This window comes from Gorilla gorilla, chromosome 12 (assembly GCF_029281585.2).
Source record: "Gorilla gorilla gorilla isolate KB3781 chromosome 12, NHGRI_mGorGor1-v2.1_pri, whole genome shotgun sequence".
In the NCBI taxonomy this organism is placed as follows: Eukaryota; Metazoa; Chordata; class Mammalia; order Primates; family Hominidae; genus Gorilla; species Gorilla gorilla.
Window position 1 is genome coordinate 113,875,203 of NC_073236.2, and position 16,057 is coordinate 113,891,259.

Genomic DNA, 16,057 nt, shown 5'->3' on the forward strand with positions numbered 1-16,057 from the left:
GTGAGCAGAGATCGTGCCACTGCACTCCAGCCTGGGCAACAAGAGCTAAACTCCATCTCAAAAAAAAAAAAAAAAAGAGGGAAAAAAAACTTTCAGAAAGCGCAGTGTAAATTATGGCAAGAGTCAACCACTAAGTCAATTTTCATTCCTGTCAGGTCATACAGAATCTCTGAAATCTTGAGAACTCCTACATCATCTGATTAACTATATGAAATTAGGAGAGGGGAAAAGGCCTTCATATTAAATAAATGGTACGGGAGCAATCAGACATCCCTTCCACAAGCAAAAAAAAAAAGTTGACCTCAATCTAAACCCCCCACCATATACAAAAATAACTCAAAATAGGGTCACATGTAAAATATAAAACTATAAAACTTTTAGGAAAACACAGGAGAAAATATTTGGGATCTATGATGGACAGAGTTCCTAAATACCAAAAGCATGATCCACAAAAAGAGAGGAAAGTCCAAAAGCATGATTTATAAATTGGACCGCATCAAAGTTCCAAATGTTTGCCCTGTGAAAGCCCATGTGAAGAGGATGAAAAGACAAGCTACAGACTGGAAGAAAATATCTGTAAACCACATATCCAACAAAGGACTAGAATTTTATTTTATTGTATTGAGATAGAGTCTCACTGTCGCCCAGGCTAGAGTGATCACAGCTCACTGCAGCCTCAACCTCCCTGGCCTCAGCTGATCCTCCCATCTCAGTCTCTCAGATAGCTGAAACTACAGGTGCACACCAACACATCCAGCTAATTTTTTTCTTTTTTGTAGAGACAGGGTTTCGTCATGTTGCCCAAGCTAGTCTCAAGCAACTCACCCACCTAAGCCTCCCAAAGTGCTGGGATTACAGGTGTGAGCCACTGCACCTGGTCAAGACTAGAATTTTAAATGTACAAAGAACTCTCTAAACTCAACAGTTAAAAAACAATCCAGTTAGAAAATTGGCAACCACATGAACAGACATTTTTCCAAAGATGGCAAATAAGCACATAAAAGGACTTTTCAACACCTTTGGCAATCAGGAAAATGCAAATTAAAAACCACAATGAGATTATCACTACACACTTATCAGAATGACTAAAGTACAAAATAGTATGATAACATTATCAAATGCTGGTGAGGATGCAGAGAAAGTGCACTCATACACTGCTGAGGATGGGGGTGTAAAATGGTATAGCCATTCTGGAAACAGTCTGGCAGTTTCTTATAAAACGAAACATGCAATTACTATGTGACCCAACAATTGCAGTTTTGGGTGTTTATTCCAAAGAAACAAAAATTTATGATCACACAACCTGTACACAAAATATTCCTAGCAGCTTTATTCATATTAGCTAAAAACTAGAATCAGCCCAGATGTCAGTCAATGGGTAAAGATTAAACAAACTGGTACATACCATGAAGTATACTACTCAACAATTTAAAAAAAAAAAACAAAAAAAAAACTAATGGGTCCGGCACGGTGGCTCACGCCTGTAATCCCAACACTTTGGTAGGCCAAGGCCGAGGCCGGCAGATCACCTGAGGTCAGGAGTTCAAGACCAGTCTGGTCAACATGGTGAAACCTCATCTCCACTAAAAATACAAAAAAATTAGCTGGGTGTGGTGGTGCACGCCTGTAGTCCCAGCTACTTGGGAGGCTGTGGCAGGAGAATCGTTTGAACGCAGGAGGCAGAGGTTGCAGTGAGCCAAGATTGTGCAACTGCACTCCAGCCTGGGCAACAAAGTGAGACTCTGTCTCAAAAAAAAAACAGGCCAGGCATGGTGGCTCACACCTGTAATCCCAACACTTTGGGAGGCCGAGGCAGGCGAGGCAGATCACCTGAGGTCAGGAGTTCAAGACCAGCCCGGCCAATGTAGTCAAACCCCATCTCTACTAAAAATACAAAAATTAGCTGGGCATGGTGGTGGGTGCCTGTAATCCCAGCTACTCAGGAGGCTGAGGCAAGGAGAATCACTTGAACCTGGGAGGCAGAGGTTGCAGTGAGCCGAGATCGTGCCACTGCACTCCAGCCTAGGCGACAGAACAAGACTCTGTCTCAATAAAACAAAACAAAACAAAAAACAAACAAAAAAAACAAATGATACACACAACTTGGATTAATCTTCAGGGAATTATGCTGAGTTGGGGGGTGGGGGGGAGCCAATCCCAAAAGGTTACATTCTATATGATTCCATTTATACAACATTTGTAAAATGACAAAATTTTAGAAATGGAGGACAGTTTCATAGTTACCAAGGTTTGGAGTGTAGAAATATCGGGAGGCTATAATTACAAAAGAACATAAAGGGTCCTTGTTCCTTGGAACTGTTGTATATTGACTATGGTGGTGGATACATGAACCTATGAGTGACAAAATTGTACCAAATTTAATATACACACAAATGAATAAAAATAAAACTGGGGAATTTTAATAAGGCTGGTGTACTACACCAGATGTCAATATTCTGGTTGTGATGTTATAAAAGTTTCCCGAAACTGCTACCATTGGAAGAAACTGGGCAAAGTATACAAGAGATCCCTTTGTATTATCTTTTACAACTGCATGAGAAATTACAATTATCTTAATAAAAATTTCAACTTAAAAAAGTCTGTACAGAAGCATTGCTAATTATATGAAAGAAACAAATCAACACTGTCCTTTGTTCTAATTTTGATATGATGTACTTTTTGGGTCTCCAGAATAATGGTTTTTCCATTTTCTAATGTTTTAAACCTTGGAAGCTCTGTTTCTGGGTCATATATGAAACACAGCATTCTAGGCCAGGGGTGGTGGCTCCCACCTATAAATCCCAGCACTCTGGGAGGCTGAGGCAGGAGTACTGATTGAGCCTAGGAGTTCGAAACCAGCCTGGCTAACATGGCGAGACCCCATCTCTATTAATTTTTTTTAATCAATAGTAAACAATAATAATGAAAAAAGAAATGTAGCATTCCATTAATAGTTGCTGTTTTCCTCAAAAATATTATTTTTCAGCTCTGGAAAGAAGAATAAACATCAAGCAATCACTTATGCTTGCAACCCAAAATACACTGCACTGTCTTCAAATAAAAACGTTTTTCTCATTTCAGATTTCCCTTAAGACTGAGTTTTCGTCACTAAAATTTCATTTTAATCAACTTTTCAAATTCCTTTTCTTTTTTTTTTTTTTCTTTGAGACGGAGTTTCACTCTTGTTGCCTAGGCTGGAGTGCAATGACGTGATCTCAGCTCATCACAACCCCTGCCTCCTAGATTCAAGCAATTCTCCTGCCTCAGCCTCCCGAGTAGCTGGGACTACAGGCATGCGCCACCATGCCCAGCTAATTTTTGTATTTTTAGTAGAAACGGGGTTTCTCCATGTTGGTCAGGCTGGTCTCGAACTCCCGACCTCAGGTGATCCGCCGGCCTTGGCCTCCCAAAGTGCTGGGATTACAGGCGTGAGCCACCGCACCGGGCCTCAAATTCCTTTTCTTATAATCCAAATTTAATGAACTAATTTCATAAACCCTCAATTATTCATCTATTTGAAGGACCCACCTCTATGACCTTTACAAGACTTTTAGTCTTCTGGGTTCAGATGTCCTGTTAACCTCAACATCCTTTGTAACTCCTTTAAACTCCTTTTTTATATATAAAATAAAGTTTTAAAAAGCTGGCCTTGGTGGCTTTAGAGGCTGAGGCAGGAAGACTGCTTGAGCCCAGGAATTTGATCCAGTCTGGGCAACACAGCAAGACCCTGTCTCTACAAAAATCAAATCAAATAAAAATGAAACTCCTCCTTTATGACTTAACAATCTCAATAAACAGTTTTCCCAGGCAAATCTCTTCAGCTAATCATACAATTTATATTTTGTGCTAAATAATGGTCTCTTACTTGTAAATCAACACTCAACAAGCTCCTACTCCTCCGTTCTTCACAACTGCTACCACAGCTCTGCCTGGGCAACCTTATACTGTTAAAAGTTGAAAGACGGCCGGGCGCGGTGGCTCACGCCTGTAATCCCAGCACTTTGGGAGGCAGAGGCGGGTGGATCATGAGGTAAGGAGATCGAGACCATCCTGGCTAACACAGTGAAACCCCGCCTCTACTAAAAATACAAAAAATTAGCCGGGCGCAGTGGCGGGCGCCTGTAGTCCCAGCTACTCGGGAGGCTGAGGCAGGAGAATGGCGTGAACTCGGGAAGTGTAGCTTGCAGTGAGCCGAGATTGTGCCACTGCACTCCAGCCTGGGCGACAGAACGAGACTCCGTCTCAAAAAAAAAAAAAAAAAAGTTGAAAGAGATTGCCAGTATTTCTCCTATTAGCCTCTCCCTTTTGCAAACAAAACGAGAATACCAGTATTTCCTTTGCCGTGCTTGTGCGTCATTATACACCACAATTCTTGAAAAGAAACATCATCGGCTCTTCTCTATTATGCGCTAAGATGGCAAAGGACAAGTAACCCGAACAAAATCCTTGATATTTTATTCTAAGACTTGTTACTTACCTATTCGTGCCCCTCCAAAAAAAAAAACAAACAAAAACAAAACCACAGCAACTCTACTTTTCAAATTGAAATTGATGAGCAGGAAAACTATCATTGATTTTTTTAAACACAACAATGAAATTCTCAGAATGAGCAATGTGGTTATGAGTAAGATTGGCTGTGGATTCTAATAAAAACTCCTGGCGGGGCGCAACGGCTCACACCTGTAATCCCAGCACTTTGGGAGGCCGAGGCAGGTGGATCACCTGAGGTCAGGAGTTTGAGACCAGCCTGGTCAACAGGGCGAAACCCTGTCTCTGCTAAAAATACAAAAATTAGCCAGGAGTGGTGGCTCATGCCTGTAATCCCAGCTACTCGGGAGGCTGAGGCAGGAGAATCATCTGAACCCGGGAAGTGGAGGTTGCAGTGAGCCAAGATGACGCAACTGCACTCCAGCCTCAGGAACAAAAGTGAAACTCTATCTCAAAAAAAAAAAACTAATTAGCCATGTGGCCTTTTGGCCTTCTGGAAGTTACTTCACCTCACCGGTCTCAGTTTTCCCACTTTGAAAATTCATTTAAGGGTTCATTCCTGCACTAACATTCTGTGATTCTAACATTCCAAGAAGGTCTATGCAAATACAGACAACAAAAAGACAAATCTGCCTTCAACAACTGAAAGTACAGACCAGTGATATTAAAGCATGGGAAAGTACCATAAAGGATCCTCTTGATTCACAACCACTGGTTAACAGTAGCTAACACCTGGAACAGGAGGGGCCATCTGTGATCAAATGCTCTTTTAGAGAACTGGGTCGAGTGTTAGTTTTTTGGGTTTTGTTGAGCGGTGGGGAAAATATATCTAAAACATTTACCATTTAAACCATTTTCTAAAACATAACATTAAATTTGCCATCTTAACCATTTTTAATGTGTACAGTTCAGTAGGTGTTAAGTGTATCACACCATTGTGCAACAGATCTCCAGAGCCTTTTCATTCTGCAAAACTGTAATGCGTTGTTTTATACTCATTAAACAACTTCCTATTTCCCTCTTCCCCAGCCCCTGGTAATCACCATTATTTCTGTTTCTATGAATTTGACTTTAGATAGCCTCATATTCATATAAATGAAATCACATAGTATTTGTCTTTTCATGCATTTCAAACATTTTTAAGTGTACAATTCAGTGGCATTAAATTAATTCACACTGTTATACAACTATCATCACTATTCCTCTCTGGAACTTTTTCATCCTCCCAAACTAAAACTTTGTGATCATTAAGCAATAACTCCCCATGACTCTGTCCCCCAGGCCCCAGTAACCACTATTCCACTAACTCTGTCTACTATAGGTACCTCACACATTATTTGTCCTTTTGTGTCCAACTCATTTTACTTAGTAAACTATTTTCAAGGTGCATCCATGTGGTAGCATGTTAGAATTTCCCTCCCTTTTAAGGCTGAATAATATTCCATTCTATGTGTATACCACATTTTGTTTATCCATTTATCCACTGATGAACATGTGAGTTGTTTCCACCTTTCAGCTATCGTGCATAATGCTACTATGAATGCTGGTGTACAAATAGCTGTTTGAGTCTTTTTTGTTGTTGTTTGTTTTGAGACAGGGTCTTGCTCTGTCATCCAGGCTGGAGTACAGTGGCATGATTATCAGCTCACTGCAACCTCCGCTTCCCGGGTTCAAGTGATCCTCTCACCTCAGCCTCCCAAGCAGCTGGTACTACAGGCATGCGCCAACATGTACAGCTAATTTTGGGGGGTTTCTTGGTAGAGACAGGATCTCACCATGTTGCCCAGGCTGGTCTTGAACTCCTGAGCCCAAGTGATCTGGCCTCCTAAAGTGCTGGGATTTACGGGCATAAGCCACCTTGCCTGGCCCTGTTTGAATCTTTGATTTAAATTACCCTGGATATAACTCGAAGTGAGATCACTAGGTCATATAGTAATTTCATTTTTAATTTTTTGAGAAACCACCCTATTGTTTCTCACTGTGGCTGCACCATTTCACATTCCCACCAGCAATGCACCAAGGTTCCAATTTCTCTACAACCTCATCACTTGCTTTTGTCGTTTGTTGTTGTTATAACTATCCTAAATGGTCGCAAAATAACATCTCACTGTGGTTTTGATTTGCATTTCCCTAATTATTAGTGATGCTGAACATCTTTCCATATGTTTATTGGGCATCTGCTTAGCTTCTTTGGAGAAATACCTACAGAGGTTTTTTTTTAAAATAGTAATTATGAAACAATTCACAAATTTGCGTGTCATCCTTGCGCAGCGACCATACTAATCTTCTCCATATCCTTCCAATTTTAGTATATATGCTACCGAGACAAGCACTCTGGATGGTCTTTTGGGGTTTTTTGTTTAAGACAGAATCTCACTCTATCATCCAGGCTGGAGTGAGATGGTACAATCATAGCTCACTGCAGCTTCAAACTCCTGGGCTCAAGTGATCCTCCCATCTCAGCCTCCTGAGTAGCTGGGACTACAGGTGTGCACCACTGCACCCAGCTAATTTTTTATTTAAAAGCTTTTTTTTTTGTAGAGATGGGGTCTCGCTAAGTTGCCCAGGCTGGTCTCAAACTCCTGAGCTCAAGCTATCCTCCTGCCTCAGCCTCCCAAAGTGTTGGAAATACAGGTGTGAGCCACAGCACCCAGCCTAATCAATCATTTCTTAAATGCAGGTTAGTGGAACCAACCTACTCTTCCAAAACTTAGCAAAATCATCCTGACAACAAAATGTATGTATTATACCTCTCTTAGGGACAAGAGCCTTTACCAACTTGATTTCTTACATGGAGCCCAGAGACTCCAATTCCCAATGAAAAATATTCCCTGTTAAAAAATGAGTAAGCCTGTGGTGGAGAAAGGATTAATGACACCAAAAGGTAGCACATCCAGTATAGAAGCAGCCCACTAAAAGCTTGTGCTTTGGGGACAAATCCATGTAATTTCCACATCACTAATAAGTAACGCATTCCTGAGCTCATACTACACCAAGATGGTTATGGTCAAATCAACCACTGAAATCTTCTCATCCAAAAGCAGTAACTCTCTTAAGACTATTTTTCAAACAACCTTTCAATTTCTTTTTCTTTTTCTTTTCTTTTTTTTTGAGACAGAGTTTTGCTCTTGTTGCCCAGGTTGGATTACAATGGCACGATCTCGGCTCACCGCAACCTCCGCCTCCCTGGTTCAAGCGATTCTCCTGCCTCAGCCTCTGGAGTAGCTGAGATTACAGGCATGCGCCATCACGCCCAGCTAATTTTGTATTTTTGATAGAGACAGGGTTTCACCATGTTGGCCAGGCTGTTCTCGAACTCTGACCTTAGGTGATCTGCCCGCCTTGGCCTCCCAAAGTGCTGGGATTACAGGCGTGAGCCACCAAACCCGGCCCCAACCTTTCAATTTCTAAGAGCAGTCTTGCCCTATTAAGCCAAACAGCTAACATTCTTTTTTTTTTTTTTTTTTTTTTTTGAGTCAGCGTCTCACTCTTGTCGCCCAGGCTTGAGTGCAGCAGCACGAGCTCAGCTCACTGCAACCTCCACCTCCCGGGTTTAAGCAATTCTCCTGCCTCAGAGCCTCCCAAGCAGCTGGGGCAACAGGCACACACCACCATGCCTAGCTAATTTTTGTATTTTTAGTAGAGACGGGGTTTCACCATGTTGGCCAGGCTGGTCTCAAACTCCTGACCTCTGGTGATCCACCTGCATTGGCCTCCCAAAGTGCTGGGATTACAGGCATGAGCCACTGCGCCCGGCCACAGCTAATATTGGTAAGTCCGATCCTAATCTACTTCATATAATGATCAGAAAGTAGGTAAAAAGGAAAAATTTTACATAAACTACCCCCAATTCATATTAAGAGGATCCTGATTGTACCACCTGTCTGCCTACCTGCCTGCCTTCATTCATTATTTATGGTGCACCCATTAAATGCAGGTACTCTTCCAGGTGTTTAGCACACATGAGAAAAAAAAAAAAACAAAGATTTCTGCCTTTGTGCAACTTATATTCTGGTGCCCTTGGATTCGTTTTGAGATTGGTTGAGTGTACCATACCAGTAATTTGTTTTTTGCAGCAGTCTCCAATAAATCTGACCATAAATACAATACATAATTTCTAATATGGATGTATGAGAATTGAAAATATATAGAAAAATTCAAATACAGTAGTCTTTGTGAACACCATCCTATAAATCTATAAAAATTATTTCTTCAAAAAACCAACAGCCAATAAGAAACTTAAATGACTGCACCTGAAATAATGAGGGCCTGCCTTATTTTGGCAGTCAGGTCCTTCTCAACACCTGCAAGATAACTACTTCTATACAAACCTCTGGATGTTTTCTGTTTTTGTTTTATCATACACGGTCTCGCTCTGTCACCCAGGCTGGAGTGCAGTGGTGTGATCCGAGCTCACTGCACCTTTGAACTCCTGGACTCAAGTGATCCTCCCACCTTCAGCCTCCCCTGTAGCTAGAACTACAGGAACATGCCACCATGTCCTGCTAATTTTTTGTTTTTGCAGAGATGGGGGTCTATGTTGCCCAGACTGGTCTCAAACTCCTGACTTCAAGTGAACTTCCCAACTCAGCCTCCCAAAGTGCTGGGATTACAGGTTTGAGCCACCACGCCCAGTCCTCAGGATGTTTTAACAATCAAGTGACTACTCAAAAATTTCATTATCATTTATAGAGAATGCTCTAGATTTTAAAAACAACACAGCCAGACGCGATGGTGCTCGCCTGTAGTCCCAGCTACTTGAGAGGCTGAGGAAGGAGGACTGCTTAAGCCCAGGAGTTCGAGGCTACAGTGAGCTATGATTGCACCACTGCACTCCAAGTTGGGTGACAGAGTGAGATTTAATCTTTTAAACAACAACAACAAACCCTCGTCACTTAATAACATTTAACACATTCCTGAAAGTAGTCTACATTCAAAGTATTTCTAGTCATCTGCACGTTGACCAACTGGCTACTTTACATTGTTTAGACACATACCATCCAGTATGGTACCTACAAGCCACATGTAGCTATTAATCACTTGAAATATGCCTCTTTAAAATTTATTTTTTCATTACATAATATACATCCATGTAGAAATACGCCTAATCTAAATTGAGATGAGTTGTAAGCATAGCTTACAAACCAGAGAAAAAGAATGTGAAATATCTCAACAATTTTAATTTTTTTTTCATACAGACAGGGTCTCACTATGTTGCCCAGGCTGGTCTTGAACTCTTGGGCCCAAGCAATCCTCCCACCTAGGCCTGCCAAAGTGCTGGGATTACAGGTGTGAGCCACTGAGGCTGCCCTCAACAATTTTTAAATCTTGATTACACAATAAAGTAATATTCTAGATATGAGTTAAAATATATTATTAAAATTTACTTTTTAGGCCAAGTGTGGTGGCTCACGTCTGTAATCCCAGAACTTTGGGAGGCCGAGGTGGGTGGATCACCTGAGGTCAGGAGTTCTTGACCAGCCTGGCCAACATGGCAAAACCGCATCTCTACTAAAAATACAAAAAAAGTATCTGGGCGTGGTAGTGGGTACCTGTAATCCCAGCTACTAAGGAGGCTGAGGCAGGGAGAATTGCTTGAATCTGGGAAGCGGAGGTTGCAGTGAGCCCAGATCGCGCCACTATACTCCAGCCTGGGCAACACGGCGATACTCCATCTCAAAAAGAAAAAAAATTTTTTTACTTTTTAAAATGTGACTATTTGGCCAGGTACAGTGGCTCATGCCTGTAATCCCAGGATTTTGGGAGGCCAAGGTGGGCGGATCACCTGACGTCAGGAGTTCAAGACCAGCCTGGCCAACATGGTAAAACCCTGTCTCTACTAAAAAATTCAAAAATTAGTTGGGCATGGTGGCACACGCCTATAATCCCAGGTACTTGGGAGGCTGAGGCAGTAGAATTGCTTGAACCTAGGAGGCGGAGGTTGCAGTGAGCCAAGATTGCACCACTGCACTCCAGTCTAGGCAACAGAACAAGACTCCATATCTTAAAAAAAAAAAAAAAAAAAAAAAAACTGGCTATTAAAAGTAATATATGTGGCTCACATTATTTCTTTTGAACGGCACTGGTTGAACACAATGGTAGTTTTTTTTTTTTTTTTTTTTGAGACAGAGTCTCGCTCTGTTGCCCAGGCTGAAGTGCAGTGGTGCGATCTCAGCTCACTGCAAGCTCCGCCACCTCCTGGGTTCATGCCATTCCCCTGCCTCAGCCTCCCGAGCAGCTGGGACTACAGGCGCCCACCACCACGGACAGCTAATTTTTTGTATTTTTAGTAGAGACGAAGTTTCACCATGTTTGGCAGGATGGTCTCGATCTCCTGACCTCATGATCGACCCACCTCAGCCTCCCAAAGCGCTGGGATTATGGGCGTGAGCCATCGCGCCCCGCCCAATGGTATTTTAAACCTGTGCACAGAGCTAATACATGTATGTGTTCAAGCTGTACTCAGAATCATTTATTTTCTCAACTTACACTATTCAACATCTTATATATGAAAACATTTTTACCTGAAAGTATGAAAATGTCAGAGTCTAGGCTGGGCGCAGTGGCTCATGCCTGTAATCCCAGCAGTTTGGGAGGCTGAGGCAGGTGGATCACCTGAGGTCAGGAGTTCAAGAGCAGCCTGCCCAACATGATGAAACACCACCTCTACTAAAAATACTAAATTGGCCAGGCGTGGTGGTGCGCGCCTGTAATCCCAGCTACTCAGGAGGCTGAGGCAGGAGAATCGCTTGAACCTGGGAGGCAGAGGTTGCAGTGAGCAGAGATTGTGCCACTACACTCCAGCCTGAGCAACAAAAGCGAAACTCCATCTCAAAAAAAAAAAAAAAAAAAAAATGGAGGGCGGTGTGGTGGCTTCCGCCTGTAATCCCAGCACTTTGAGACGCTGAGGCAGGCAGATCACCTGAGGTCAGAAGTTCGAGACCAGCCTGGCCAACATGGTGAAACCCCATCTCTACTAAAAATACAAAATTAGCCAGGTGTGGTGGCATATGCCTGTAATCCCAGCTACTTGGGAGGCTGAGGCAGAAGAATCACCTAAGCCAGGGAGGTGGAGGTTGCAGTGAGCCGAGATCACACCATTGCACTCCAGCCTGGGCAAAAAGAACGAAACTCCGTCTCAAAAAAAAAAAAAAATTGTTTAGTGGAGCACCAACAAATACTTGGGTACCACGGTGTGCAGGATGTTCAATCCATAAAATAACATGTTCTGCCACACCTCCACAGCAGAAGAGTCACATATTCTATATATAGCTAATATGCACTGTGCTCCTACAAAGTACCTGGCCCTGGCACCATGTGAAGTGCTTTACTCTCACTAACCCCTAAAATCCTCACAACTACCCTATGTGGTAGATATTATGATTGACACTTTTTTTTTTTTTTTTTTTTTTGAGACAGAGTTTCACTCTTGTTGCCCAGGCTGGAGTGCAATGGCACGATCTCGGCTCACCACAACCTCTGTCTCCCAGGTTCAAGTGATTCTCCTGCCTCAGCCTCCTGAGTAACTGGGATTACAAGCATGCGCCACCACGCCCAGATAATTTTTCTATTTTTAGTAGAGACAGGGTTTCTCCATGTTGATCAGGCTGGTCTCGAACTTCCGACCTCAGGTGATCCGCCTGCCTCGGCCTCCCAAAGAGCTGGGATTACAGGAGTGAGCCACCGTGCCCAGCCTTAACACTCTTAAAGAGCCTGAAGCCAACAGAGGTTAAGTAATCTGCCAAAGTTGCACAGCTAGTAACCTGTGGAAACAAGATTCCAACCCAGCAGACTTGATCCAAAATCATCACACATCTTCCCAAGTAAAAGGGCTACAAAAAGATTATACCATTATCTTACAGGATTGAGTTTTAGTTGGGGGCATGCACCCTTTACAAAAAGATTGGAGTAGACAGAGTTAATGTTTTGCTTCCTACTCCACACTGTTCCTAAGGATAGGTTAAAGTTGACCACACAGCCAGGCGTGGTGGCTCACGCCTGTAATCCCAGCACTTTGGGAGGCTGGGGCGGTGGATTGCTTGAGGTCAAGAGTTCAAGACCAGCCTGACCAACATGGTGAAACCATCTCTACTAAAAATACACAAATTAGCCAGGTGTGGTGGTGGGCACCTGTAGTCTCTGCTACTCAGGAAGCTGAGGCAGAATTGCTTGAACCCCTGAGGCAGAGGTTGCAGTAAGCCGAGATCACACCACTGCACTCCAACCTGGGCGACAGAGCGAGGCTCAGTCTCAAAATAAATAAATAAAGTTGACCAAATGAATTAAATCCTCAACCTTACTATACATTTGTTCTATGCTCCCTTTTCCAGAAAGGCCCTATCCTACCCCTCTGACTCAATTCCTATTAGTCCTTCAGACTTCATTTATTTATTATTATTTTGAGACGGAGTCTGGCTTTGTTGCCCAGGCTGGAGTGCAGTGGCACAATCTCAGCTCACTGCAACCTCCGCCTCCCAGGTTCAAGCGATTCTCCTGCCTCAGCCTCCTGAGTAGCTGGGACTACAGGTGCCTGCCACTACGCCCAGCTAATTTTTGTATTTTTAGTAAAAACGGGGTTTCACCATATTGGCCAAACTGGTCTTGACCTCCCGACCTTGTGATCCGCCCGCCAAGGCCTCCCAAAGTGCTGGGATTACAGGCATGAGCCACCGCGCCCGGCCCAGACTTCATTTTAGGTATCATCTCTACAAAAGCCTACCCAAACTCCTCACGATTTAGACTAGCCACTCTTCCTCCCTGTGCTTACTATTGTAGCATCTTCCACACTATTATGATTGATCTCACTGGAATGCTCCTCAAGGGGTCTGTTGTGTTCATCATTTATTCCCAGTGCCTAAAAACAGTGCCCAGCATTAGGTGCTCAATAAATATTTGCTGACAAATCTGATCACCTAACCCTAGCCAGCTACAGCTAAAAGTGGAGTGTTAAAAGCAAACAGTGCTAGGGAAGTGCTAGCGCTAAGTGCTAGTATTCTCTAACCCACAAGTTAGAGAGCAAGCTCTAAGTTTCATGAAATTTATGACAGACCAAGAAAACAGTATGATACTCTGGAAATAAGGATTATGATAATTTGCCTCCCAAAAAAGGTAAGCAAAATAAAAATCTATTTAAAAAATCACTTGTCCAATTTAATTTCAGTATAATTTCTTTTGTGAGAACGAAGCAGGTATTTGTCACAAAAGAAAACCCAAACCAAATATTTCAGTAACGCTATACAAACTGTTTCAAATCAGCTTAATTTTGACAATTCCCAGAGTTCAAAGACGACTGCAGCTGCTTTTTAAAAGCGTCTCAATATAAAAGTACATTTAAAAATGGGTTCAACTGCACCGCCACAATGCTGAGAGCCATGTGTCTTTTAAGAAATTTATTGCGGAGAGGATGGGTTTCACAATTAATATAGCACAATTAGTGTCAATGCCACTTAAATTTTCTAACCAGATTCAAAAGGGACTTTCCTAGAGCCTTCCCTTTTCCTTTCCTAAACGGGAAATTCGATTAAAAAGGTCACTCTTTAGCTCTTACTTCCATACTAAGTAATTCTGAAACATGGTGAAAGTGCATTATAAGTCCATAGGGCTATGACTGGCAAAATACTTTCCTGTAAATACTAGAGTCAAATAAAATAGAAGAGAGAACTTGACTTCACTCCGTTGGGTTTGAGGACAGAAACTGATCATCTCCCTCAGATTACTGCTTCTGTTGATGTCTCGAAAAGCACTGAGGCAAATATGCCAGTCCCATCCCAAGCGCGAAGAGCCTCGATTGTTTGACACATCAATGGATTAGTGAATGAGGGCTACTCACTCTTACCTTCTAATTTACCTTAATTATTCTTCTCAGAAACCCTCAAGTTTACTCTTAAGTTATCACCATATGCAATCTTTTCTTTGCCCCAAAGTATAAATTCAGGCCTTTCCCAAATAGCTAGTACTGCTTCAATCGCAACCACTGAAATAAATACCTTAAAAATATCACACATCTAATTCCACGCAAATGTGGAAAAAGCCAGTCCAGTCGCCTGAAGAAATAAGGTTCTGGAACATGGTTAAATGATGCATATTTTGTAACAGAAGGCACTGAGCATAGTGGGAGACTCGAAAGCAAAAGACCGGATGGAAATCATGGGAAGACCCCGCCCCAGTAAGCTCGATGCCGATTCAAACAGTAACTTGGATGTGTCGTTTGGAATCGGAATCACTGAAACAAAGGCGTATATTACGGGAAGCAAGATGTCTGGAGTAAAATAAACGGTATGCAGCTACCGAGACCGTACACTGTCCTCCCACAGGTCTTACCTATGGTGGAAATAAAGGTAGTATTGAAGGCATCATCCGAAAAACGAAAAAGGACGCAGGTCTTCCCCACTCCGGAATCCCCGATCAGGAGCAGCTTGAAAAGCAGGTCGTACGTCTTCTTCGCCATTGGGAGGAGCGGCTCGGGCTCTCGCCGCCGGCGGCCCCAAGGGATCGGTCCCTCTCACTACGGCCAACTCCTCACTCGGGCGTTCTCAGGCCGGAGGACCGGGGAAGCGTGGGAAAAAGGCTCGAGAGGGCGCGGGCGACCTACGAACAGCTTTGAGGAAGCCCCGACAGTGGCGGCGTCCAGTGCCTCCGAGGGCGGCGAGGGCGGCGACCGCGGCTCCGCAGCCTCTCCCAGCCGCTCCGCCCGGTTCCGGGGAGTCGGTCGGGACAAAATGGCCTCCCCTCCCCCCTCAGGGCTTCTCGGCCGGGACGCTCCCACGGGCGAGCAAGCCTGCTCTGCCGTCGAGGAGGCGCAGCGGGCGTGAGGACAGTCTCTCTCCCGAGCGGAAACTCCCTGCTAGCACGCGGCGAGGGCAGCGAAGAAGGACCCCCAAGTCGACGAGCTCAGTTACATAGCCCCAAGAAACCCAGCCACCCCGGCCAGAGCCACCTTTTCCCCGTGCCCTCTCACGCCGGCGTGCGCGCTGCCTGAGACGCACGCAAGGACGTACGCCCGCCCTTCCCTCACGCCCTAGCCTTGCGGTCCGCCTCTGCGCACGCGCACAAGAGGGCATGGGGGCGCGCCGAAGTGGCGAGTGGAATGCTCCGGTCTCCAAGCCTCAGTCTGAGGCTGGACCCAGAGGGGAGAAGGGAGGGGCGAGAAAGGGCGAGGCCGCGGGCGCGCTCCCTGTGGCCGCCTGATAGGGTGCGCGGCGTTACGAGCACGCCCCGGGGGGAGAAGCTGCCTAGCGACTGCGCAGGCGCAGCGCCCCCCCCCCCGCCCCCGCCTCCCGCCTCCCGCTCCCGGCTCCCCGGGACACCCTTACAGAGCTCAGCACCTCCTTCCCCTCCCGGGGTCTCCCGCTGGACTGCGCTGCGGTTTCTCTGCACAGCTCTTGTCGGGTGTGTTGAGCTGGAGGTCTTGGCGCAGCGACGGGCTTGGGTGGCCATGTGTTCCCGTGTAGGTGGAGCTCGTAAACGCGAGAAAAAGCCGCGCCTTGGGTCATTTAATAGCCTCTTTGCTAGAACGAGACGCCTCCCGGCGTGCCCCCTCTCCAGGGCCAGCCCTGACGGGGAAACATGA

General features: G+C 44.4%; 1 protein-coding gene and 1 non-coding gene across 2 annotated transcripts in view; both read right to left on the reverse strand.

The window, feature by feature from the left end:
- RAB10 (RAB10, member RAS oncogene family) overlaps nucleotides 1-15,742 on the reverse strand; it is a 103,874-nt gene extending 88,132 nt beyond the window's left edge. Inside the window, exon 1 of the mRNA XM_004028954.5 lies at nucleotides 14,809-15,742. Coding sequence (XP_004029003.1) covers nucleotides 14,809-14,935 — 127 coding nt within the window. The 5' untranslated portion in view covers nucleotides 14,936-15,742. The remainder of the gene's footprint in view (nucleotides 1-14,808) is intronic.
- Nucleotides 6,715-6,821, reverse strand: LOC115933706 (U6 spliceosomal RNA). Its single transcript, XR_004069560.1, has one exon. It is a non-coding gene; the product is annotated as a U6 spliceosomal RNA (small nuclear RNA).
- Nucleotides 15,743-16,057: the final 315 nt, after the last annotated feature.